The 25312-nt window shown below is 37.4% G+C and overlaps 1 protein-coding gene across 2 annotated transcripts in view; it reads right to left on the bottom strand.

Annotated features, from left to right (window-relative positions):
* The window catches only part of SEMA3A (semaphorin 3A), a 238064-nt gene that overhangs the window by 100276 nt on the left and 112476 nt on the right, over positions 1-25312 (bottom strand). For both annotated transcript variants that reach the window (XM_042053628.1, XM_042053620.1), the window contains 2 exons: positions 17940-18097; positions 15277-15339 (listed from right to left, as the gene is read on the bottom strand). In XM_042053628.1, coding sequence (XP_041909562.1) covers positions 15277-15339; positions 17940-18097 — 221 coding nt within the window. The remainder of the gene's footprint in view (positions 1-15276; positions 15340-17939; positions 18098-25312) is intronic.

Below are 25312 nucleotides of genomic sequence, written 5' to 3'. Positions count from 1 at the left end.
AATTTTATTGTATATTTGCATAACAGAAAATGGCAATGTATTAAAAAGAGCACCCAGAGAAAAGCATACAGAATCTTACTACGTCCCTGACTTACTGCTGTTAACTTATCTTTTCAACAGAAATGGAAAACATAGAGATAGTTAAGGTAATCCAACAGGAAATAGAAAGAAATAGAGATCGATGATACTCTTAATTCTTTCCATTCTGACCTTTCTTAATAAAAACACACACAATTTCTGGTCCATTCTTACTCTTCCCACACACAAGTATAAGCATGTGCATACATTTATTATGTTTATCCACAGACTGCTTTCCACTGTCATATGGTAGAGTACTAAGCAAATATCTGGCATAAATTGTAAAAAAAATATGTTTATATATTTTTATTAATGTTGTTGTTCTTTGCTGCTTTAAATAAAAGAAATATGGAAAACCCATGAAAGTGTATTAATAATTCAATGCTTACAAGAGTAAAATGGGCAAATACCCCAAATTCATGTCACATTAACAAAACTGAAATAGATCCTTTCCTAAATTCTGATATTCTGTGTTTCAGATAGAGCATCTGACTTTGACTCCACATAATTTAAAATTGAGCAATGATGTGTGTGCATTATTAAATAAATTAGAAGTTTCTCACTTAAGAGTTGTATCTGGCCAGATATAAACATAACACAATTTCACTAGGACAGCGCTTTGCCTTGTCAGGTTTAATGTATCATGATTTTAAAAATGTCTTTATGGTCTACTACTACCCTTCATTAAAGTTTTAAAACTACCTACCTGAAGAACATGAAGTGTTAGAGGCTGGTGGCCACATACAAGATGCTGTGAGTAGATGGGCTGGATCCACAGCCAGTGTGAATTAATTGTGCTGATTTCAGAGGAATTATTCTGATTTACAGCAATACACCACCTGTGACTGTACATGTACTCAGAATCCCATAATCACAGAATATTCTGAGTTGGAAGGGACCCACAAGGATCATCAAGTCCAACTCCTCAGTGAATGGCCCTGACAGGGGCTAAACACACAGCTTTGGCATTATTAACACCGTTCTCCAACCCACTGAGATCGTTCAGCTGCTTATCTGTAACATACAGCAAGAAGGTATTAGATAGCTAATGCTTTAAAAGTGAGATGGAAAAACCCTACTTAGATTAGGGGCAGGTGTCTACTTTGATTTTTGCGGATGAAATTAAGAAAAATTCTATCACCACCTTCACTGAATTATTCCAGATCAGCCTATAGGAGAAGGTGGATTAACCCTATCATAGCCATATTTGAATATCCAGAGGATTGGTAGTAGTGTAATGAGAAAATATCAGTAAAGTGACTCCAAATGTACAAGGTATTTCAAAATCAGATTTAGCTTATTCATCCTTGCTTTCAAGCTCTTGTACAGGGTGTTTTTTACATTAGTTGTCTGAGAAATACACAACCTAGTTAAACAATGGGGAAGGTAAATACCTACAGCAATAAACCTTTGACTATGACAAATAAATTTATATAACATTTAAGGTTCCTAGTCCAGTTCAGACTGCTCTTATAGCTCCCCTCTGTTTTATAGCTGCATAAAGGAACCATTAAGGTCTATTCAGTAAATTCTCATACACCGCTCTACCAGATTAGGTTTCTTTATATATTTTACATGGTAGTAAAAAAATAAATAAAGAGGGGTATTAAACCACAATAAATGACATCAAAGTAAAGTTACAGTTCTGATTTAAGCCCTTGTCAACTCAGGAAGTTCAAAGTGAAGTTTCTGCCCTGCCTAGGAGACGATGCTATTCTCCCTGGAACAATACCAACAGGCACATGGATTTCCATCTCAGACTCCTTCCTTTGTCTAATTGTGCTCAAGTGCAGCTGCACAGGTACCCCATTATGTGTCGAAATGTTGTACCTCGTCCTTTTATATTCTGAACTTAGCAAGAGTTTGCTTTGGGATGGTGAATATTGGGTTTTCCTGGTTTATGTGACTCTGGGACAAAATAGCTTCCCACAAATCTGTAATAAACCAACTTTAACAGCTTAGAATAATTTGCAGAGACTCTGAATCTCAGCACATGAGTATGACAAAGAAGGTATCATGGAAAATGTGTGTGCCCTGAACGCAGTTTGGGTCTGCCACTATGTAAGACTTGTGTGACTGACTCCTATTCCCACTCAGTCTCCCCATTCCTGCCCTCACAAGATGACTCCTTTAGTGGCATCCAGGCACCATCACTCACGAAACCCGGCAGGCAGCTCTGCTGGTGCCGACACTGGTGGCTACGTCAACTCGACTACAAAGCAACTCCCCAGCCCCCTTGGCTGGAGGCCTGGAATGACTTGGGTGTCTCCAACTGGGCTTGTCCCACTTGGCAGCAGAGTCTTCCCCTTCCAGACCCCCGGGCTAGCACTATATTGTTGGTGTGAAGGTCTGTGCCAGCAGGACGAGGCACTTCACTGTATGACTGCAGAGTGTAAGGCACTGAAAGGGAGACAAAGACAACAAAAGGCATGTAGTATCTCAGAAAATACGGCAGACAGGGGAAAGCATCCACCAGAGGAAGAGGAGGTAACCCAGAGGCAGAAGCTGTAAGGAACAAATTCTCAGGGAATTTAAACACTGTGTCTGCTTGTGCGGCCGCCCAGTGCTTTTGTATCCATTTTTACTTTCCCCAAGAAAGGGATGTTGTTTTAAGAGAACATATTCTGGGCATATCCATACCCTTTGGATATTGTACTTTGTCAAGCAAAACAGATGAAGAAAGAAATTAGACTTAAAAAAAATTATTTTCTGGGTGGAAATTGGTTTTTTACATACTTGAGAGCAGGGTGTTGAGGGAGTTTAAATACTTTTAGCCGAATAATGTGAATGAAAATGAATGCAAGGTTTGAAAAATCTCTCTGTAGGCAGGAAAGTATTACATGGATGGGTTATGAAAATAAACGTTAAAGAAGAGGAGCACTGGGACCATCATAGTGAATCATTACAAATTCTTGCTCCTAATAATCTTCATTATAATGGATAGTTTAATATTAGGAAACTTTTCTTGTCTACATGAAGGTAACCACTGGTTTATGCCCTAAAGCTTGAGTTTATATATACATACATAGAGCAGAAAGCGTAAGTGCTTGCATATGGCATAGACTGATTGAAGTAGATATTCAAAGGGAAAATTAGGTACTGTAACAAGGTACATCACGTGGGAGTTACTGCAGTCCTCAAAATATCCATTAATTTATCTTGCCTACCCCTGGAGAGGATTAATCCTCATTTATATTTCAATAAATGCTCTAAGGTTTGCACAAGAGCTTTAGGTTCTGCCTTTGGCCTTGTACAGAAGTGCCTCTATCTGAAAATCCAAGCAACTAAATCCCTACATCATGTCTGAGACCTTCTAGCACAGCCTGCAAGGTCTTCCTCTCTCTTTTCTGACACAGAGAACTTCTTTAGATAGCTACTTTTTTATGTATATAACTGCTGGATCTGTGTCTGCAAACAGTTGTGATGGCAGAATTGCCAACCTACAAAGCATAGCCAAAGGAATGGTGACGTGCAGTAGCTGCAGCAGTCACCACAAACCTTGAGCACAACCCAGTTTGTTTCTCTGTTTGAAGGAATGTGGACCATAACCTTCACCAAAGCCCAAGCAGCTCCTACAGGCTTTCCTGGGGCTAGTTTGGTGTATAAGTGCACCAGGGCATCCAGTTGAAGCCATTCTACCTTGGGTCTGGAAGTTAAAGGTACGTTTGGCCACCTGGAGGGAACACGCCCCAGAAATTCACTGGGCATTCCTGAGTGGGAAAAAGGATTGAACTCCACGTACAATGAACATGTTTACACTTCCTCTAGACAATTCTGAGGAAGTTGTGGGGTTCAGATCCTCAGTTCCACGCTAATGATTTATTGAAATGAAAGTGGCTAAAAGAGTTTGCATCATACTACGGTAACACAGCCACAGCACCAACTCAGCTGCAAATTCTGCTACACTAAAGTCCTACTTGTAGAACAACTTAAGAAATTATTAGACTGTCACATTCAGAGTGTGAATTAAAGTAAAAGAGGTCCAGTGTGTCTGGACAGGTGTCTTAACTCAAAATTTTAATTCCAAATATTATGTACCAGCTATAAGGGCAGAGGGCCTGTCTTGAAGAGGAGATAAAGTGTTAATTAGGTTTTCCAGAAGGGCACCCACTATATGAAGATCAATGTATCTGACTTACAAACCAAACAGACAGATTTATTTTTTAAGAGTTTTCTAATATTTATATATCAAGTTGATAGAAGGGCTTATGCAGAGAGAGATTAGCCTGACAAAATAAATTACAAAGAAAATGCCTGCAACCAAAAGAATAAGAGCCAAATGCAGAAAGATTGAAAAACAAACAGTAAAGATATGTAACACTGATTAGGCTGTGTTATGCAGACTTTTCCCGGACAGTTACAAAAATAAAGTCCATCCATCTGTCAAAACATCTGCTCCACGTATGAAAATTAAAACAGAATTTAGGTGGGTTTTAGGAGTTTCCAGTAATTATCTCTCCTCCAGAAGCCTGGAATTTATGTCCTTCGATCTGGATTACTAACGCAGCAAAGAGTTTTTAATGACATCTTTTTAAGTTGAAGGGTAAGTCCCTGTGACTAACTAATATCCAGATGTTTCTCCATATTTTAAGAAAGTGGTTTCATTTATTTTAAACCAACATTGATGTCCATACTGCTTCTTAGATATTACAGCAAATGCAAGTGGCCAGATTATGTAGGGCAGTAAGTAGAAGACTAAATGATCCTTTACATTATCATTAGCTTCAACAGTTTTCTGCTGATTTAATCCAGATAAGCATCAGACCCAGCAATGCATTCTTCCTTTATATCAGCCTTTCCACATAGCCAAGTGATTAAAATATCATAAGATTTTGTCTAAACCGGATGGACAAGGGAATTTAGAACTATCATCTAACAGCTGGACAAGCAAAATAAATACGTGTTTTGTGTCTTAAATCAAAATGGATGGACAGCTTTCATTTGAAGTCCCATGCAAGAGGTTAATTATTATGTTTACTTTTTTTTTCCTTCTTCTGTCCCATTAGTTGAATTTTCAAGCGATGAGGTCAGGGATATCCATGGAAAATAAGTAATCCCTGATATTACTGCTGTCATTCAAGTTTATCACACTGCTGAAAGATGTTCCGGGTTTATCAGGGAGCTTTTTAACTTCTTTCTTTTTCTGGTGGGCTACTGCTGGCTGCCATCAGTTCAGTCAGTACTGGCAGATATCTTTTTCAGCATGGAGCAGCATTGTTTCAAGGAAAATATTTCTGAAGTGTTAGTGCAATAAATATATGTGTGATTGCCATGTACACAGATGATGGATTCTCAGCTAGACCCGGCAAAGACTTCAGCATGTCAGTAAGCATGGGCGAGGAAGCCTCTTCGGGGTGAGCTCTGCATCGTGTGTGCTTTCACAGCTCCTGCTGTTTGGGTGCAAGATTTCGTAAAATGCAGTAACATTATTTAAAAATTATTGCTGTGTCCCTCTTTTTACTACAGTAACATTTGGAAAAATATTGGTCCAAGCGCAGAGTCTGCCTCACCAGACCCAGAATAAGCATTGAACAAAGCAAATTCTTTGGGTCCTGTTAAAATGAAACGGTCTTTTAAAATTTTATTTTATTGGAGTAGGCTGGTTGGCAACAGTGCTGCAGAGCTACTGTGTTAATATGGGCAGGAAAAAGGAAAGTCCCCAGGTACTGGAAGCTGTGTGCAGGCCCTAATGGGTGGGGAAATCCTCCCTGGCACCTCTACTCCATGAGATAACCTTCCAGCTGAACCTGTATAGGCAGGTGCATGATTTTAGAGTGGGGGAGGACAGCTGGCGTGGAAACATTTGCAAACTGTGATTTATGACTGTTTACCCCTTGCAGCTGGGATCAATACCATCATTTACATCCCCTTTTTATCATCATTGTACCTTGCAATTAGCAGGATCAATGTTTTATAGTCTTACCCTCTGAAAAGCTAGTCTGCAGTGCTGAGTGAAGCAAGTTGAAGTGTTGGGGTCTGTGTTACAGAAAGGGGTTTCTATTACCTTACTTCTTGGTGGTTACATCCCCCATTTGTCAAAGCCTTACAAGCAGTGTGCATTTCATCACACACACACATGCAAATCCAATACAAACCAAGAATATGCCTAATTTTTCAAAGCTGACAGATCCCCAGATTCAGTGGCCCTTATGCTGGATTGTGATCTACAGGATCTACAGGATCTACAGAATCACAGGATTATATGGTATTGTCATTTGGGGGATCTGACTCCTTTGAAGATGTCATAAGTGACTCTATTCCTAGGCATGGTGACCACTGCCAGCATTGCACAGGAACCATTGATTAGTTTCATACCTAAATTTTCCTCTGCTGACAAGATATGCCCTGTGAAACTTCAGACTGATAAGGGTTGATAAGAAATTTTTGGTTGCATAGTACAGCTTACTGTGCTTCCAGTTATCTTTCCAATTAAGTTATGCCTGTTACCTGTCTGATTTTTTGATATGACAAGAGTTCTTGAGAATATTTAAAGTGTATAATTTACTCAAGTTGCAGGATGTCTGCGTGAATTTAAACCATTAAAGCATCAAGACAAGAAAAAAGAAGGCAAGAAAGCAGATGATTTAAAAAAGCCAGCAAAAAAAGGTGCAAATATATCCTGATTCCTTCAAGCCACAAAACTGCAAGCCATATTAGCAAACAGTTGTACTGTCAGTACACTTGCACAGCAGATGGAAAGCTTCTCTGGTTCTGCCTTCGTGTTAGTGAGGGCAAAACACAAGATGTCTCCCTGCCTGCCCACCTACCCACTTGCAAATCTGGGTCATTACTGGTATTTGGTCATTTGGCCCAGGGTTTACCACTGAGGCTAAGCATGGAGGTAGCTGAGCTGGGTGGGATATTCCCTGGGGTCTGTTCTGAAAACAATCTTAATCCAGAAGCCATTTAAAGAAGTCATTAGAAGCCATGCTTTGAAGATGCCTCCCTTGACACATCGGACCTCTAAATCTTTGTCATTAGCACTAACCATTTGACCTAGTGATCTTTGGAAGTTAAATTTCCACAATTTTTTCTGCATTCAGTATGTTCAAACAACAAAACATGTTTCAAGCCCTGAAATCTTCATTCAGAAGATGCATATAATAAATTTTCCAGACATGTGAACAGCTAGAGGGATGCCACAAAAAGGCTGCAGCACAAAATACCTGATTTAATGACTATGTCATATTTTTGTTCATCTGGTTAATGCACAGTTAACAAGACAAACCAAAGTCTTCTGCAGATGCAGTCCAGCAAACAAGTGGGTTTTTAGGTTTTGCAGGCAGAGATGACTGTTGCATATTAAACCTTTCCATAAGTTCTAGCAAGCTTCCTTTATTTTGAATTGTTGTTTTTCAGCAGTATGCATTTCCTACAGCACAAAATAATTTTTTCTAGGAACAGAAGAGTACTTAAGAAATAACTCAAAATATTGGGAAGCCTTGAGGTCAAGCAGAAGCCAGCTCTTTTCTGACCTTAACTTTTTTAAAAACTATTTTGTTCTACAGAGTAAACTTCCCCCACAATATGAGCAGGCTTTATTAGCAAAGAAATGTACACTAGTGTTGGGTTTCAGCTCAGGCAGTCTCACCAAGCCCAGCAGCAATTTAAGTTGCAACCACAGCCTAGATCTAAGGAGTGTCTCTCATCTATCTCTTCCATCTGGGTGGAGTAATCACCTGTCTCCTGGAGAAATCAGATTGCACCCTGCCTTTCCGAATTGGATCAACACCTGCTAATTGGGTGGAGTATTTCAGACAAACGAGTTGCCAAGCCTGTTACAGGCACATAAGATGCTCAGGCTCCAGATCAGTCAGCTTGCCTTTTTTCAGCATAGTACAGGCATATCCTCTTATGACTTCCACTCATAGCCACCTCAGATAAGTATACTCCAAACTCGTGAGTCAAAAGTGAAGGTAAAACTATGAAGTGTTGAAAGGAAGCAAAAGACTGTGGCATCTCCAAGGGGCAGTTGCTTAGCAGTGTGTGTGGCTGTAAATAAATACACTGTGTAAGCTACTCTAGGAGGTTACACATGTCTTACTGTGGGAAGCTGGAAATTTCTGTGGGGATATTAAACTGCTGTGACATGACAGAGATGCTAAACCAGAGAAACAGTAAGTGGCAGAAGCTTACAATTACCACTCAGTAAAAATTTGGCACCCAAGTGAAATTGCTGAAATGTGAGTTTGTTGAATGGTTTTGGGGGGCATGTTGTTATCTTTTTGTTGGTTGGATTTTTTTTCTCTGTCTATATATGTATTCATGATACATGTATAGTAACCTAAAGGTTTTGGAAAATGTTAATCAGAAAGGAATTACCTAAGGGAACAAGACATGAATAGATTACTTAATCCAACAGAGATTCCACCACTCAGTCAGAATAACAACAAACAATCAAGAATGGAAGAGAAAAAATTGCATATTATTTCCTAGGTTATTTTAGGTTATTCCTAAAATATTAAAATATAAAATTATAAAATAACCTATATTCCTAGGTTATTTTATTTTCCTAGGTTATTTCCTAGGTTATTTTCCCTTTAGTTCTCTTAGTTACTACAAAAGAAAAAAAGACAATATTTTAACTCGTGTGCAGCAGGGAGAAATTAAGTAGACATATTTTCAGTGTATGTAAGTAACAGAACTACAGAAAAAATTATTTGTGGCCTAAATTAATAGAGATATAGTGACCACATCTCGAGTATAGATGAACAGAGGAACTGTGATATGTGATCTTTCAGAGCAGACCTATCCTTAATTTTAAAATTAGCTTTTATTAAAACAATAGATAATCACAAAGAGAATAGACACAATGTGAAGCAAATCTAGGGGAAAAAAAAAGTAAAATGTGACTGGCACCAAAGAAAAGGTTTTTTTTTAACTTCATGAGCTTCAGACTGAAGCCCTGAAAAAAACTAGGGACTAAACATATCTATCATTTCTACCAGTCATCCAGTTAATGTGTTTTTCTGGAAAGAAATGTATGAAGAATAAATTTACTCTGTCCATCTTGGGGTGCAGTAAATTATAACATGGAATTACCCAACAACATTTTGAAACAGCAATAGCTGGAAACTCAGCCATAAATAATTCTCAGACTTTGCCAAGGCCAAATGAGGGCTCATGAGGAACACATATTGATAGAAAATTAAACCCCGTAATTTTGGGAATTATTTTTCCTTCATTTCTCCTTTACTTCCCCTTTTCTAACTCTGACTTTGTATTTCCAAAGCAACGAAGAAAAAATTTCTGCAAGACAGCATTAAAATTGCTGAATATTAAATTTCCTTCAGAAGCAAATTTCTATAGTCATACCTATAACAGAAAAATAAGCCCAAAATTGGAAAATTAGCTTTCTCCTTGATCTATATCAATTTGTTCCCCATACTGAAAGCCTTAAATGACTTCCCATGATACATAAATGGGTAAAATATGAAAATCTGAACAACTGCCAACTTAATTCTTCCTCTGTGTAAGGACTCAAGTTATTACCTTACAGTAACTGATTTGCCTTGGTCAGTTCATAGAAAGAAATATATGCAAATGCCTAAATGAACACAAGCTGTAGGATCAACATCTGCAATAAGCCATAAATAAGGCTTTATGCTGGTGTGTTGTGGGGGTCCATCCAAGAACTGGAGCTGGCACAACCAGAAGTTCCTGGGGGGGAAGGTCTGTTTGAGAGCTCCACAGGACTTCGAAAGATTCCAATGTCCTTAACCCCTTTTTTACCAAGCCCAGTTCACCTCTGAGTGAAGTGGTTGTAGGTTTTGAGGGTTTTTTCCGCCCCATCTGAGTTTCTCCTTTGTTTGTAGTCTATGCACAGCAGTTTTCCAAAGCAGTAGTATTGCAGCAGCACACTGCTTACAAATGTCTCACTCTCATCTCCCCCCAATGGTAAGGAATGCTTTGGTAGGAAATTGTGTCCACATTAAAGAACATGGACAAGAGGAAAGAGTGAGCAGCCCTCGAGCTAAAAAACACAGGATACTAACTGGGACAGTTGATAGACTAGGAAGGAATATGCTCTGGCACTATTTGTCTTACACGTCACAAAAACCACTTTTCCTCTTGTAGTAGGTCATACTGAGAGTAAATTCTGTCCCCAAACTCATTTGAGACCTGTTTCTTTGGATTTTTACTCATTTTAGCCCATCTGGACAGGAGACATTCACCTTTGTCTTTTCCTCAGGCTGGGTGGGCATCCTGGGTCTTTAGGCTTTGCTAAAGAATTTTACTGCTATGCTGGAGACAGGAAGCCAGAAAGGAAAAAGGTCTGGCAATGAAGGTTGGTAGGAGAAAAGCTGGACGTTTGGCTGTAGATGTCCTCCAAAGGAAGAACCCTGACAAAAAGGAATGAACTTCTCTTTGGCACACCCAAAGGGCCAGAGGTAATTTGACCGGAAAAGTTGTGCCTGTCAGATGAATTTAGAAACATGCTTTCTAGATTCAGCCAGCATTGTATATTTAATTTTCAGATTCCCTCTTCAGATCTTTGTTTACAATAACAGATGAAAAGAATTACTTTCACTTTCTCCCTCCATGTTCCTCTGTTTTCCCTAAGGCAACAACAGTAATAAAATGAGTTAAAGGGACTAGTGTTCAATTATTACTAGCTGTGTTTTTCCAAAGTATCACCAGATATGGCTGAGGGACACTTGTCGAGTCACTTTTTACTTTCTGGGGTTTTTTTGTTTTTTCTTTCTTTCCAAATTGCACACTGATGAATCCATAAGCCTACAGATCCATCCCCTCCCTTCCTATATTTTAGGGAGGGGATAGAAAACTTTAAAGGAAGCACAAACTAAGATGGCATGTGAACATTTTGGCTTTAAATATTATTGTAACAAATTAGATGGTGAATTAAATTACAGTCATGTGATTCTACTTGCATGAACAATAAATTGAATAATTAGGTGCCAGCCACACTTGAATGCAAAGAAGCATGCACAGAATATGGCTATGTCATCAAATATGTGCAGTGTAAAGAGCCTTGCTGCTTTGTCACTGGAAATAGGTTTCTGATCTGAAATGATTCCAAACTGCTGTCAAGAGAACTATTAAGCACAAAAAAGTTACGCACAGCTGGAATCAGGTAAGAGATAATAACTAGGTAAAATTTAATTGCAATGAAATAGCCCAGGTAGATGTCTATCTCCTATAAATTACAATACAGTCAGTGCTTACCCACATGCAAATGTGCTGGTACACTTCAGCTGTATACACAAAGTGTAACTCTTTCTGGACCTGTATGTATGTAACTGTGTATGTTCATGTGACAGAGCAGATGTAGAAACTTGCTGGTACCAAGTAAAAGTACTTGGTACTCTTTGTATCTGTTTGTACATCAACGTGTATTTCTCACCAGAAACATCCAAGGAGAGGCTGGTATCTTACAGTATGCTAAGTGTGTGTAAGTGTCTGTCATCGTGCAGCTTCTCCTACGTGACTTTGTTAAAGTACCTACGGAAATTTTATAGATTTATACATGTCAAGGCCAGAAGGGACTATTTCAACAATTTAATTTGACCTGGAATCTTTAAAAGTGGCTAAATAAATTGGATAGTCAAGTCACACTTGAAAATAACATCCTAAGGTGCCCTTCAGAAACACATCTTTTAAGCTTTCATGTCATAGAAACCTATTGTACTCTTTAATAGGAATTTCCTTGATTAATTGTGTAATTTGTGAACTATTGCTACAGTGCCTCAGCCAAATCTAATGCAGAGATGTATCAACTAAACAGCAGCCAAAATTTTTAAAGCTAATTAATCGTTTAAGGACTAAATGAGGTTTCCCGTTAGGAACATATCCTTACCCTATGACTACCTGCAAAGCTAATTAGTGCTTCTGATAACTTTTGTAAAGCACCCAAGCTTTGCTTTGCTGGTTTATGATATCCTAGGAATGTCAGAATGAAATTGCAGCCACTTTTTTTTTTTCTTTTTCCTTCAGTTAGCTATTATTTAACCCACATGTAATGCAGAGTTTGCCATGTGTTTTTGTAGGGGCCCAGGTGACTGTACAACTTTTAAATGAAATATTGAGGCTCACTAGTGAGAAATATGACTAGCAGTATGACTGTTCAGTAAGTTTAGTATAAAAGCTGAGAAATATTCTGTAGAGACTTTGTCTTCTTTGATCATTCCCAAGGTCTGGCCAGGAATCATGAGAAATATTTACAAGACTTACAGAAACCAGAATAGATCAAATAAGACACTGAAGTCCAGAATAGCAAGAAATCCTCACAGAATTGCTCATTTAGTTGAATTACATAAGTCTCTTACTTATTATTTATAGACTTTAATTTTTCATGAACAATGTTACTTTGGTGCTTGCAATACTCTATACTGAGGAAATGGAAATATATTGTAATGCTAAGTGCTTACATGGGACAGTAATTATGATTTTATTGGAAAAAGTCTATAATTTTGAGGGAAAGTGTAGCAGTTAACCTTCTTTAGAGAAGTCCTGCTCTAAGTAGGTACTGCATAGCTGAGGTGGGGGTCTTTCAGCAACTCTTCTCAGCTTACTCATATGGAAGAAGATCCAAAGCACACTTTAAAAGTTCTATCTACCTAAACAGTGAGTAAAGCTTAAGTAATTAATATATTCTAAGCCCTTTAGGAAACAGAAATTAAAATGACTGTTTAAGTAACAAAGGGGTAGCAGGAGAGCAGGAATAGGCCCTGTTGGCTGCTCTCCTCAAATCCCGTGTGGACCTTCCTGAGCCACAAGCCTGCTGTGCTGGGACTGGCATGACTGACAGCATCAGGATAAGGAATCCCTCTGAAGGAGTGAAAACAACGCTGAATTACCTCTTACAATTATGAGAGGAAATCTCAGAGGTCATAGCTGAGGTTAGCAGTGGGGCAGGGCTGGGGTTATGCTTGGGCTGCAGCTGCTGCAGTGCACCTGGCCCATTAGTGGGGACTTGCATTTTCAGCGCTGACTTACCCTGGAGATCAATAATTAAAAGGAGGGTTTTTTTTAAAAAGACCTCAATGTAGAAGTATAGACTGTCATGTAGAAAGTTTTGAACTATCACAAGTGAGGAGTATATAATATCTTAGACGTGGTACATGCTGAAAGCAGTATTAAATCAAGCCTGGTTTATATGTCACTTTATTTGTCTTCTTTTTCTCTTGTTCCCTCTAATAAGAGTCTGCTGAGTTATTTTTATGGCCTTTATATTTCACACTCCCAAGGTACTGACGATGACTTAAAGGAGGCAAGAATAATCAGTTTTTTTTAATTATCTGTAATTAGACTTAAAGCAGTTGCATTAAATATGTTGTAATGCACTGTTTTATGGCAAGAACAGGTAGCTGTAAATATTAAAATATGATGTTCTGAACACATCAAGTTGTGTATTCCCTCTTTCTAGTTGCCTACTGAAAACTGGACCCACATTACATCTCACCTATGTGTTTATTTCATTTCTCACCTACTCCTCTAGAGAACTTTAGAGTTTAAAAAAAAAAAAAACAACCAAAAAAACCACCCCACACAATCTTACAGGATCTACTACCAGGGTCACACACTCCAGTGCAATGTGGTGTGGGCTTTACCTTCTACTCGTGAGCAGCAGGTGTAGCTGTCCTAGTATCACAGGAAGCAAAAGAATCGAGGTGAATAGAAGTTACAGTATAAGCAGTCCTCTCAAGCTCACCACACTCAAAGGATGGGGACCTGAACCTCCCAGCTTACTCCAGAATGTGTGTCTCTACAATTTTAAACAACTAAGATGAATTAGAATCAGCTTAGTGCAATGTGTAAAGCATACTCTTTCTTACTATGGTGAATTTCTAAAAATAATTATTTAAAAAGGATAAGCATATACTTTCATTCTAGGCACTGAATCTCTTATTAGTTTTCTAGGTTTTTACTCCAGCCATGGAAAAAATCTACTTAATGGAATATCATAATACTTCATATGAGATGAAGTAGCAAGGTTAGTTAATTTGCTCACATATTTAACACTAGCCCTTTTTTTTTAACCTTGAATACTAGATATTCTAGGCTTACCTTGCAAAGTACTCCTGAAAATTATTTGTGGACACGAGCATGGATTAACTTAAATGTATTATTTCTATGTAATGAGATAGCCTAGGTATCTGGCATTTGAGCTATCCCATCACATATTTAGCTTAGCCCATATTTCTTAGTTTTTACCCAATCTACCTCTACTGTTCCCAGATGGCTTTTTTTGAAGACAACTGTCCTCTATGGCCTAGGTAAAGACTGATGAGACTATTTTTATTATGACCTAGGAAATTATTCAAATGGAGCTCTCTAGAGGCATATGGTTGGCATTATGAATATTTTACAGAATCATCTCTGAAAATCAGGCCAATAGCATATACACATGGGGCCAAGTTCCACTCTCACTTATACCTTGGCAGCCACGACGATTTCCCATTTGGCTTTGCTATGCAAGTATTTGTTTGGCTCATTGCATGCATGTATTTTTTATCTTTTTTTCCCCTTCTTCAGCCCTATTTCCCACACTGTTCCTATAAAGAAGACAGTTATTATCAGTGTGGAATGATTGCTGTTTGGGGGCTACTGGCTATGTCTCTCTTACTTCATAAATACAGGGAATATGATGTACAGAGGAATGAGGGAAAATGTTCAGAAAACGATGCCCAGTGTAGCAGTGTCGTTCCTGAGGCACTAAAACTGATGAAGAATGTTAAAACCACTTTGACCTCAATATTGCTGTGAACTCCAAGCAGGGAAGAGCTCTGGGGAACCCACTGGCTCCAGAGAGATGCTACAAAGAGAAAGCACTTCTTGGAACTCCCTTGAGGACTGGGACCTGGAGCAGGGCAAAAATGGGTCAGAATATTATGTACCTTCTCATCAGGAGATGAGTATTCCAGGGTCAATATCTCTTATTCTGTTATTTCTTCTATCTTCTCTTTCTTACTGTTTTGTTTTTTGGTGGTTTTTTTTTTTTTTTTTGGTAGATAAATTCTAGTTCATCTGCATGATTTCCATTTATAAACTGAAAACCTTGGTCATGAAGACAAAATTTCTATATAAGAGGACTGAGAAAACTCAAGACTGAAGTTATGATCAGAGTGTGACCTTACAGAGCAGGAAAAATACTTCAAGAATTAACACAGTGGGACATAATAAAATATTTACAATGTTTTATAAAAGGAAAAAAATGCTAAAAAGATTTGTACTTACCACAATATCTTTTCCAGCCCACTTGCACTCATCCCTTCGGGAATGTGATACAGGCCAAACAATCTAAAGACACAAAACAAAAATCACATTGTGTTATTTCATGCTTCAGCATTCACAAATTGCAGGCCAAATACTAGTCCCTTTATCCAGTTTATCTTCCCCCCCTTCTTTTCCTTATTTCCTTTTCTTTCTTAAAATTTGACAACAAAGAAATGAAATATTGGGATAATAGGTGTCACAGAAAAAACAATCTTGAAATACTGTCTGCATTGTGAATTTCAGCTGTGAATCTTCAGTCCTAATGATAAGAAGGTTGACTCTCCATTAAGTGTTTCTTTAATCTTTTAAATCTCATGTAATAGAAATATAATCACACATTAGAGTCAGCATCAGAAATGAGGTGTTTGCCTCTTTAGGGTATCTAATAGTTCACTCTTTCACTAGTTCAGTTAATTAAATAATAAAAAAGGAGCTATAGTATTTGAAAAGTATCACACCATCAAAACATGTTTATGCTGTTCCTATAGAGCTACCCTAACACAACTAATCCTAAATCTAGGTTTTCTGTAGTGTTAGCTTAGCAGAAAATGGATCTCACCTCATACAGAGAAAATCCAAAGACCCTCACAGTCAATTATTCATGTTTCTTTGAAAAGCTTTTAGGAATTACATATAGAATAAAACATGATCTTCCCATAAAATGCCAGGCTATTCATTTGGGAGCCTCAGATAATGCAATATGAATGGCCTTAAGTCTGGATTACAGTCTTGGTGTTCAATATAGTTTGTTAATAGAAAGCAAAAAGCAAAATATTAAAGAAAAAAGATGGAATGTAGAGGACGAAAGGGGTCAAAGGAGATGTTATAGATGATATTTGAAAATACAGTTTGCAACATTTTTTAAATTCAAAATTGTTTTAATGAAGTCCAAACAGCAATCAAACATTGTAAGTCTATAAAATAAGGTTGAAAATTTTATGAGCACATTCTCTCTCAGAGGATTCCCACTACTTCCTGTTGCTATTCTCAGCTTAAAATGTGCAGAGATGTGAAAATTTAAATTTACTAGGTTGAAAAACATTAACCAAACTTCTCAGATATCCCAAAACGACCGGTTCAAGTTTAGTTCAAGTTTTGGGCAAAAATCTCAGTATTTTTCAAACCACTGTATTTCAAATCAGATGTTCTTTTTCCTTAGTCTCACAGTAATTCTCTCTCCTCTAATTTGGTTTAAAAGACAGTTAAGTCAAACTGGTTTTAATACACTGAAAAATTTGGCTTTTTGAGTTTTGATGTTGCCATCAGCATTTATACAGAAACCTGAGTTTTCTTACATGGTAGAAGCAACAACTGGTGAAGTTTGAGCTCCAGGGCAGCACTGGCTGCATTGTAATTTTGATTGAAGTTTCGTACATGGCTCTCCCGTCTATAATAAACAGATCCCCAAACTCTTAAAGCCTTTTGTCTATTCTTAAATCTAGTCTAAATTCTCTAAGTCTGTTGCCAACATACATTTCCACGTTACTGACAACAGTTCTTTATTTAATATTTGTATATAAAGTCAAATAGCGTTCTAAAAGTATCTGAATATGTAAGTATGTAAATTGCAATCACTCCCATTCTACAGAGCTGTTTTCTGCAATGGAAACACCTTCTTTCCTTTATTATTCCAGATGTTTTGCACATTAAGCTATTGATCCCTCAGAGAATTCAAATAAATAGCTAGTTTCCTTTATAGCTGCACTAAAGAGAATAGAAAAGAAAATAGCCAGTTTTCCTTTTATCCTCTTATCCTTAGAGAATACAAATGAATAGCCTGTCTTCCCTCTGAACAGAAAACACAAGATATTTATTGCTATCATCTTAGGAAGCTAATAGTTAAACAGCCAAAAGGTCAGGAACACTAAGAAAAAAAAAATAATCCCTGGGTATTGAAGTAATATATCTCTCATAAAAGGGTACTCTCTGGATTTTAAAATGTGCCATCAAAATACTTAATGTAAAAAAATCAAACCTCCATCCCATTGTTTACCTTCTTGGCATTTTGTCTTACTAAAATAAAGGAAAATTTAATTATTTATTTAGCAGAAGACTGACACTAAACTGCTTGTCAGCTTTTAATTAGTCACCAACTTTTACCGGAAAATTACAATCTCCATCAAGAACGGCAATATTTTATGGAATTGTTTGTCTTTTATTAATACTGGAATTATTTTGGCTTGAAAGCAGCAGAAGCAGAGTGCCTACATGTGCTTGAGTTAAAGAAGAAAAATCAACACTTGGACTCCCAAATAGCTTCTTTTATCTGCAAACAAATACAGAGCAGTAAGGTCTTTCTCCATAAACTGTCATAATAGATGTTTGGCTTTTTTAGCAGTTGCCATGAAAGTATGTCTTGTTTGGGAAATAGCTGGATTATTCACTTACCATTTACTACTTTTTTGTAGTCTGAAAAAAAATATTGTAGATTATATAGTCAAAGGTCACAGGCTCGTTATAAATTTCTTTTCATAGAGTCAGCAAATATTTTTGTTGTAACAGTATTCCTGACATCCAAACACTTACTATATAATTCCAACAGTGCACAACATAGTCTTGAGTGATAGGGAGTCTTTAACATTAAAGGTATGTATTTACATTGTACAGAACATGAATGAACATACCTTTTGATATTCCTTGATGTTAACCAGGTTGAAAGAAAATATGTGATCCTTTGCTCCAACATACAGTCGACCGCGTTCTTCGTCCAAGAGGAAAGTATGGTAACTGGAGCTATTAGCTAGTCCATTGAAATTTATTATATTGTTGGATTCCAACATTTCTGTAAGATAAAGGTAATACTTTTGTTGTTAACATGGTCAGATGAAATAGAGACTTATATTTTGAGTAATACAGACATATTTTTAGGAATTTGTTCTTTTGGTGTAGAAACAAGTGAAAGCATTATGTACCTGGGCCCTTGAATGTTTTTATTTCACACACCCAAACTGCTTGTAAGTTTCAGCTCTACACAGAGGTCAAAACAACAGTGAAATCAATCAAAAGCCTGTATGAGTTCTTAGGTGGTAAAATTCTATCCATGTAGCTCATCAACTGTTGGACAAAGTTCAATTTTGTTCAATCAATAAGATTTGCAACGATAAACTTGAGGATAACCAGCTGATAAAAAAACACATCTAAACACAAAATCTACTTCCAGCAGAAGAAACTGTTTCATAAAGATCTGTAAGCTATGAGAACAGGGATAAGAATGAATAGCTGATGAGATAAAATAACATGTAACATCTATTCTTAAATGTATTGTCTTCCGAGCTTTCTCACACAGGCAGCATGTTGTTCCCTTCCTTGGAACAAGAATGAAACAAGGGAAAGTAACTTTGTTTCTTTTAAAACTCGAGAGTAATTTTCTAGTTCTGATACTCCTCACAGAGCTTTTGCATTTGCCATGGACAGGATTTTTTTAAGTGCAAGGATCCACAGAATCATCTCAGCTATTCAAATATTAACAAAGTCATATGCATTTTTCTGAAAAATATTTTTACCATAAGTTAATATAGACCATAATAGCATAAATATTAACGAGAACACACTTTCTTTAAGCCTATTTTCATATCAGGACCAAAACCAAACCATCTCTATCATTTTAAGGCATGTCTGCACTAGTAAGTCATCAATAAGAAAGTTTCCTGGTGATGACAAATCCTATATGGTTCAAGCCCTGACCTTGTGAAGTATGAAGGCAAACATGCACTCTTAGGAGCAGGAGCAGCTCCATTGATGAAGCCATGAAGACAGATGAGAAAGGGAGTGAATCCATCAGCACCCAAGGGCTGATGGCCAGAGGGCATGCCCAGAGCACTTGTGTCAATTCTGCCACACGTGCAAGCCAAGAACATATGTAACTCCTCTCAGAACAGATGCCAAATGCCTGGATGCCTAGGATTCACCTCACAGTGCAGCTACCTTCTATGTTTTTTTGGTTTTCAGTAAGATCACTCCCATTTTCCACCATTACTCCAACTGAGAAGTGAGTGTAAGACAGCATCCCGTATGCTGTTAGAAATTAAGGAGAAACTGCTGTCAAAACCAAAGTTTCTGCCTAATTTTCAACTCTCTTTCCTTCTTTTTTACTCATTCTTTTGTATTAAGAAGGAAGATGTTAGGTGGGGATTTTTTTGGACCTATGTAATAGTGATACTTTTGATTTTACAGAATTTCATACCTGCAGCTTTGCAGCTCTGCAGACGTTAAACCTATTTTTGATGTTCACTTATACCCAGTGGATTTTGAAGCAGGTTGAAACTCTGCAAAAACATTAGCAGGCAACATGTTCAAGGAAGACAAACACTGATAGTTGCATACCATTTGGGATAGCTTTTAGCTTTGGAATTCTTTGAAATTATGTGGAAAAACTCTCACTACCACCAAAAATAGTTAATTCATGCAGCAGTGTAACAAAGCATCAGAGCAGACACTACATTTTCTTCCTTATTCTACACTTTTTGTCACTAAATATAACTATACATTTATATCACAAACTTGTACTGCTCAAGAGTGAAGCTCACTTTTTAAAAATTATTTTTCTTTTAAATGTAACAATCAAATTACCCCAAGCAGTCTTGTCAAAATAATTCTTATGGCTTCCTGCCAAGTTCTAGAATTTGACTCTATTGTCCTCCAGTTCACTTATTTGCATTTTGTAAGAGACTTTACTAATTCTCTTTACTTTGTAATGACTGATTCAGATGTCGAATGTCGACTTGCTGAATAGCGAGTGATGTACATGATTGATTGCTTAACTTGTCTTAACACTCTCTTGGCTAGAAATGCTTTGCTGTCATCTGTATCTGATCATTTTTCTTGTAATACAGCTGTCAAAAACCTTTGCAATTTTTTCATCTTTGTTGGTTTGAACTCGTATAGGTGCGATTCTGCCCTTTGTGACTGTGGCGTAAAGACAAGTGTCTGCTGAATTCAATGTTACACAAAGGTAAAACTGATAAAAATGGAAATGAGATCAGTTAGGCACACAGCTACTTGGCTTAAAAGAAGCCTGATATGATTTTGCTAATGCAGAGTTCTAAATATTCACATTTACAGACAGTGATTGATGTTTTCTTTTCTTTCTAATATTCATGAAAAATGTGAGATCATAGCATTGAAGTCTAAGGTTTATTATGGCCAAGAGTAAATTACATCATCATCTTCACTGTTCATAAGTCTCCACAGTATAACTTAAAAGGAGCAGGTGTGGCTGTGCAGGGAAATATATATAACTATTTTTTCTTTTCATTTTCTTTGACTTTCTGAGCATGCAACAATGTTAAAGGTAACACCGTTGGGTTTCTTATGAATGCGCAATTTAAAGTCAAACTAAAAGCTGAATTCCATTGCCTTCTCTAAGAATGGGACATTTTTTCTAGGTTTTAATTCAATATGTGTCAGATTGTCACATTACTGACTTTTGTAGATGACAACTAGATTTCCAGGGTCTGTTGCCCAAAAGATTAGGCCTAAACATGCTCCAAGCAGTGTATTTCAAATCAAGGGACATCAGGTTTCTCCCTGTCAGGAATCAGGTTGAGAATATAGGCTGAGGAGAAAAATGTCATTTGTGTGTTGATGATTCTCAATTACTACTAATTTAGGTAGGTTTGAGCTACATTACAAGTGGGAGGTGAAATCCTAAGTAATTTTTGCAGTTCCTCTGCTGTTTATTCTAATTGATATGTATTCATCCAGTGATGAATGTGGCTTTACAGGCCATTCTGGATCAGGGTGTTGAAGGGCAAAGCAATGGCATTTGCACAATTAATACAAATTAAGTATTCCACTTCCTCAAATTCATTAGTTTCAAAGTGTTTACTATCCACTGTCCTCAGTATCCAATGAGTGACTATTGCTGGGAGAAATAGCAAAGACAGTGCTCAATCCCAGAAGGGCATTGGCATCCATCAATTCTGCTAAGAGTCGATCACTCATGCTGGCAAGGTTCGTGGATAATCAGTGATAACATAAACCAAGATTTACAACAAAGATTGCACTGTAATGACAAGAGGAAATGATGAATGCATTCAATGACTCAATGAGCTTAATACTGTATACTAGGCATACCCTAATTTTTTTTTTTTTAATCCTTATTAAATGTTGGCCTATCCATGACCTATGCAGCCAGGTAATGGTTGATGGTTACCTGTTCTTAAAAGTCTTTTTTTTTTTTACTTCCTCTATGATCTGTGCAGTTATTTTTATTGCAAAGATGTAACATTACTCCTTCTTTTGTTCAGTGATTTCCCAGAGAATTTCTTCAGTAATTGCCCTGAGATAATTTTCTCACTTCCTTTTGACACATCCTCAGCTGTAGTCATGCCTGTAGCTTTGAACAGGAACGAAGGAGCCCTACACAGCTAACCACTGCACACTATCACTAGCATTGTCTCTGAAATGCTATATGAGGTAGATTTAAACTGGGTGGTGGTATTTTGAAGGTAAAAAAGATGTCATTGTTTTTGTTATTGGTGCTTGATTCCCACATTTATTAAGTGTTGCAGGTAACCAAAACTAACAGTTTGAAATGCACCGTATCTTAAAAAATAATCATATTATAATGAATGGTATGATCACTGAAACCAGATGGAGGTTGAGTTTCTCAGGGTTTGTGGGCTATAGATGCTCCTAATAACCAGCTAGCTTTAATTCACATTCCTGACTTGCTTGTTCCATCTTAGTCTCCTTTCTCTGCCAGTGTCCAAGCTTGAAATATTTGACCTTTTTCAATGCCAAAGATTCTGCATGGTCTTTCCTCTATTAACTGATGTGTCTGTTGAGTCAGTCTGACTTGTGTCAGAACATTCACTTTACCAGATCAAGTTGGCAAATTTACAAAAGAAAACCAGTCCCCAACCCTTGCCTTCATTTTAATATATGGTTATTTAATTTGTTAATGGAATTGTAACTTAATAGTATACATACACATAGAGGGCCAAATTCCTGCTGTGAAATCCATGGAGATGTGCATGCACAAAGAATGTATATTTGTTTTATTTTTATCACACTTCTTCATTAAAGAAGGAGCCAGAAAACCACAGCTATAGCTAAGATGAATACAGTCAGGCAGATCCTGAAGTTTGCTTTATCCATGGTTGGTATTCCACTGTAAACCTCGTTTTATGTCTGTGTTCCCTCAGTGGAGTTTGTCAGGAGAACATAACAAAAGAAAACCTTATTTTTTACTTATCTACTAGAAGGCAAATTATCTTTAATCTTTTTAGCAAGAGGGAGTTTGCCTGTGTAACAACTTAGAAAATTTGTGGGCTTTGGCCTACATCCCTGTCATAGACTTCACAATGACACACACCAGCCAAGACTGGTTTTGTTGATAAGGGTCAAAAGGGCACATCAATTTCTCTAAAAAACAGAGGAAAGGTCTCCAAGTTTCCTCAGCAGGATTCAGATCTGGCCTTATTCTATTCCTGGTGACTCTGCAGAGTGACTGGGAGTGGTGCTCGTCACAACACGCTCGTGAAGCCAATGAGTGGGTTGTTGGTTGCACAAAACTCCCGACCTCCATTCCTTTGCCAGCAGTGATAAGATCTTACTGTAGATCTCGCAGCAGTAGATAAAAGATGAGTCAATGCCATTATGCCATCAAACAGGGATTTTGCTGAACTGTGAGCAGTGCCTCCCACAACATCATGCTAGAACATTTCCTTCTTCTCTCGCCAGGCCTCTACTTTGGCTACAGAGGATCAGATGGCCGCATGTTTGCACATGCATTTGTTGCTTACACAGATGCATATTGTGCCTGTTCTGTATATCAGCATGTGTATCCTTCTAAATAATCCCAGGTGTAAATTAGTCATTACTCTTTGAGTAATTATTTGCTGAATTCTTAGATACATGCAAGGAAAGGAGTGTGTATTTTAACTTCCAACCTCTCCCGTAGCTTCCCCATTTTATTGCTGTGAGTGCAGATGGTGACTTCCGTCCCAGTCAAACAGTTAAGGAAAAGGCAGGAACTGGCAGGAAATCAAGAGAGCTTCCTGCAAGGCATGAGCCAGCAGAGCTATTTGGCAAAACCAGCAACATAAGCATAGAAAAGACACTGTACTTCTTGGGAGTCTGGTCCCCACCCGGATGAGATGACAGCAGCCATACAGTGGGGTATTTCAGTTGGGTATTTCCTTATATAATGGAAAACACTAGTCTGAAATCAGGTGAGCTTGACCCCATGCCAGGTCTAACGCTTAGTAAAATGTCCAATAGCCTGAAGTATAACAACTCCTTTCCCCCATCCAGGATTTAACTACTTTATACCACAATTATTTTCTTTCATTGACACCTCACATATCACTGGGACCTTAGGATCTAGCCCTTAGTGAGGAGAATGGTTCAGTCATCCACCCTAATTAAAAATAACTTGCTAACAGTCTGTGGTACAATTCAAACATCTACAAAACAAAACAAGGAAAATTAATTCATACTTTCTTTTTCTTTCTAGCATTTCACCCAAGGTGGGGAGGGGACTGGCAGGGAATAACTGCAGAAACATTTGTTTTGTTACATCTTTTAGTTTAACTGGTCAGATTACCTGCCTTTAAGTTAAATTCAAACTGTTCCAGTATTTGTGAGCTATTTTTACCTGTAAGTCTTTGATTTCATATTAGGAGCAGAAGAATAAAGAGACATATCAATTATCAACACCCGCTCCTCCAAAAAAAATCCCAACAAGTTATGTTTTCAGATAATTTTAGAATTTTTCTTCTTGGAAATATCAGCAAGTGATCAGTCTACCTCAAATGAAACAAAAAACAGGCTTATGAAGTGTATGAGATCACATAGTGCAAGAAATGATTTATCCATCTTTAGAAATGTAACATGAAAACTTGTAATCAGCACCTTTGGGTTTTTGCTACACTACAGTCAGAGAAACTTGAAACTACACAGCGTTTGTTGTTGATGGCAATTCACTGTTATTGTAATTTGAATGAGATAAATCACTGGGAGAAAAGGGAGGGTTATCTTATCAGTAATCAAAATACAATTGGAACAGAGCCCCTCACAGCTGTTCAATCAGTCCTAGCTTTCATCCTCTTCGTCTACCTTATCATAACAGTTGCCAATCACCTGGTTTCACTGAACTCTACTGGAAGGAGAGAAAAAAACCGGTACTGTGTTTGTTTTTGAGCAAAACTTTTGCTTCTGAGAGAACACGTAGTTCAGAAACACAGTTGAGGGAACTGTTACAATTTATCAATTAGAGGTAGCTAGGACAAGATATACAGTTTTTTGTGCACTTGTGATGTAAACCAAGCATTTTAAATGAAACACTCCTACCTACCTTCCACTACAGCAAAGAAAACTTGAGGGCCATGAGCATAGTTTGATTAAAACCAGATACCTGGAAGGAGGAATGTTACACCAATGTTTTGTTTCAGTTGCACCAGTATAAGCATGGAATCCTTTGACTTCAAAATACTGATGCATATGTTTTTTATACTGTAAAACTGAGAGAAGATTTTAGCTCATTAATGTCAGCACTATTTAGCTACATGACAGCCCTTAAAGTGTTTTTAGTTTGAGTAATTGAAGGGGTCACATGATATATCAAAGACATAAAACATTCAGATTTTTAAAGCCAACCTGTTTTCCCTTTATTATTTGCATTATTTGTCCTTTTGGTCTCTGAAAGTGAATCCAGATTATCCTTATTGCTCAGCTGTTTTCTTATAAAACATGAGAAATTTTAACCTATGAGCTAAACAAAGACCTGTAAAGCTTGATCTCATATATTTGTAAAATTATTGTAACATCCCATATTATGAACTTGGCTTTGTGAGAAAGGTTATGGCACATATTTAACTGTGAACTTCACAAGTATTTAAGCCCAACATTGTTACAAAATCGCAGACTTACATTACCTATACTACCTATAGCATTTTTTGTGTGTGACGAATCAGGCAGAAATATATGATGGCAAAAGCAGACCACAATCTGGTTTTACTAAGATGTTGTCTGTCTGAGCAAAAATGTATCT

This window comes from Corvus kubaryi, unplaced genomic scaffold (assembly GCF_017639235.1).
Source record: "Corvus kubaryi isolate FWS band 111438036 unplaced genomic scaffold, C.kubaryi_AGA036_p1.0 135, whole genome shotgun sequence".
Taxonomy (NCBI): domain Eukaryota; kingdom Metazoa; phylum Chordata; class Aves; order Passeriformes; family Corvidae; genus Corvus; species Corvus kubaryi.
This window is presented reverse-complemented; position numbering and strand designations above follow the sequence as displayed.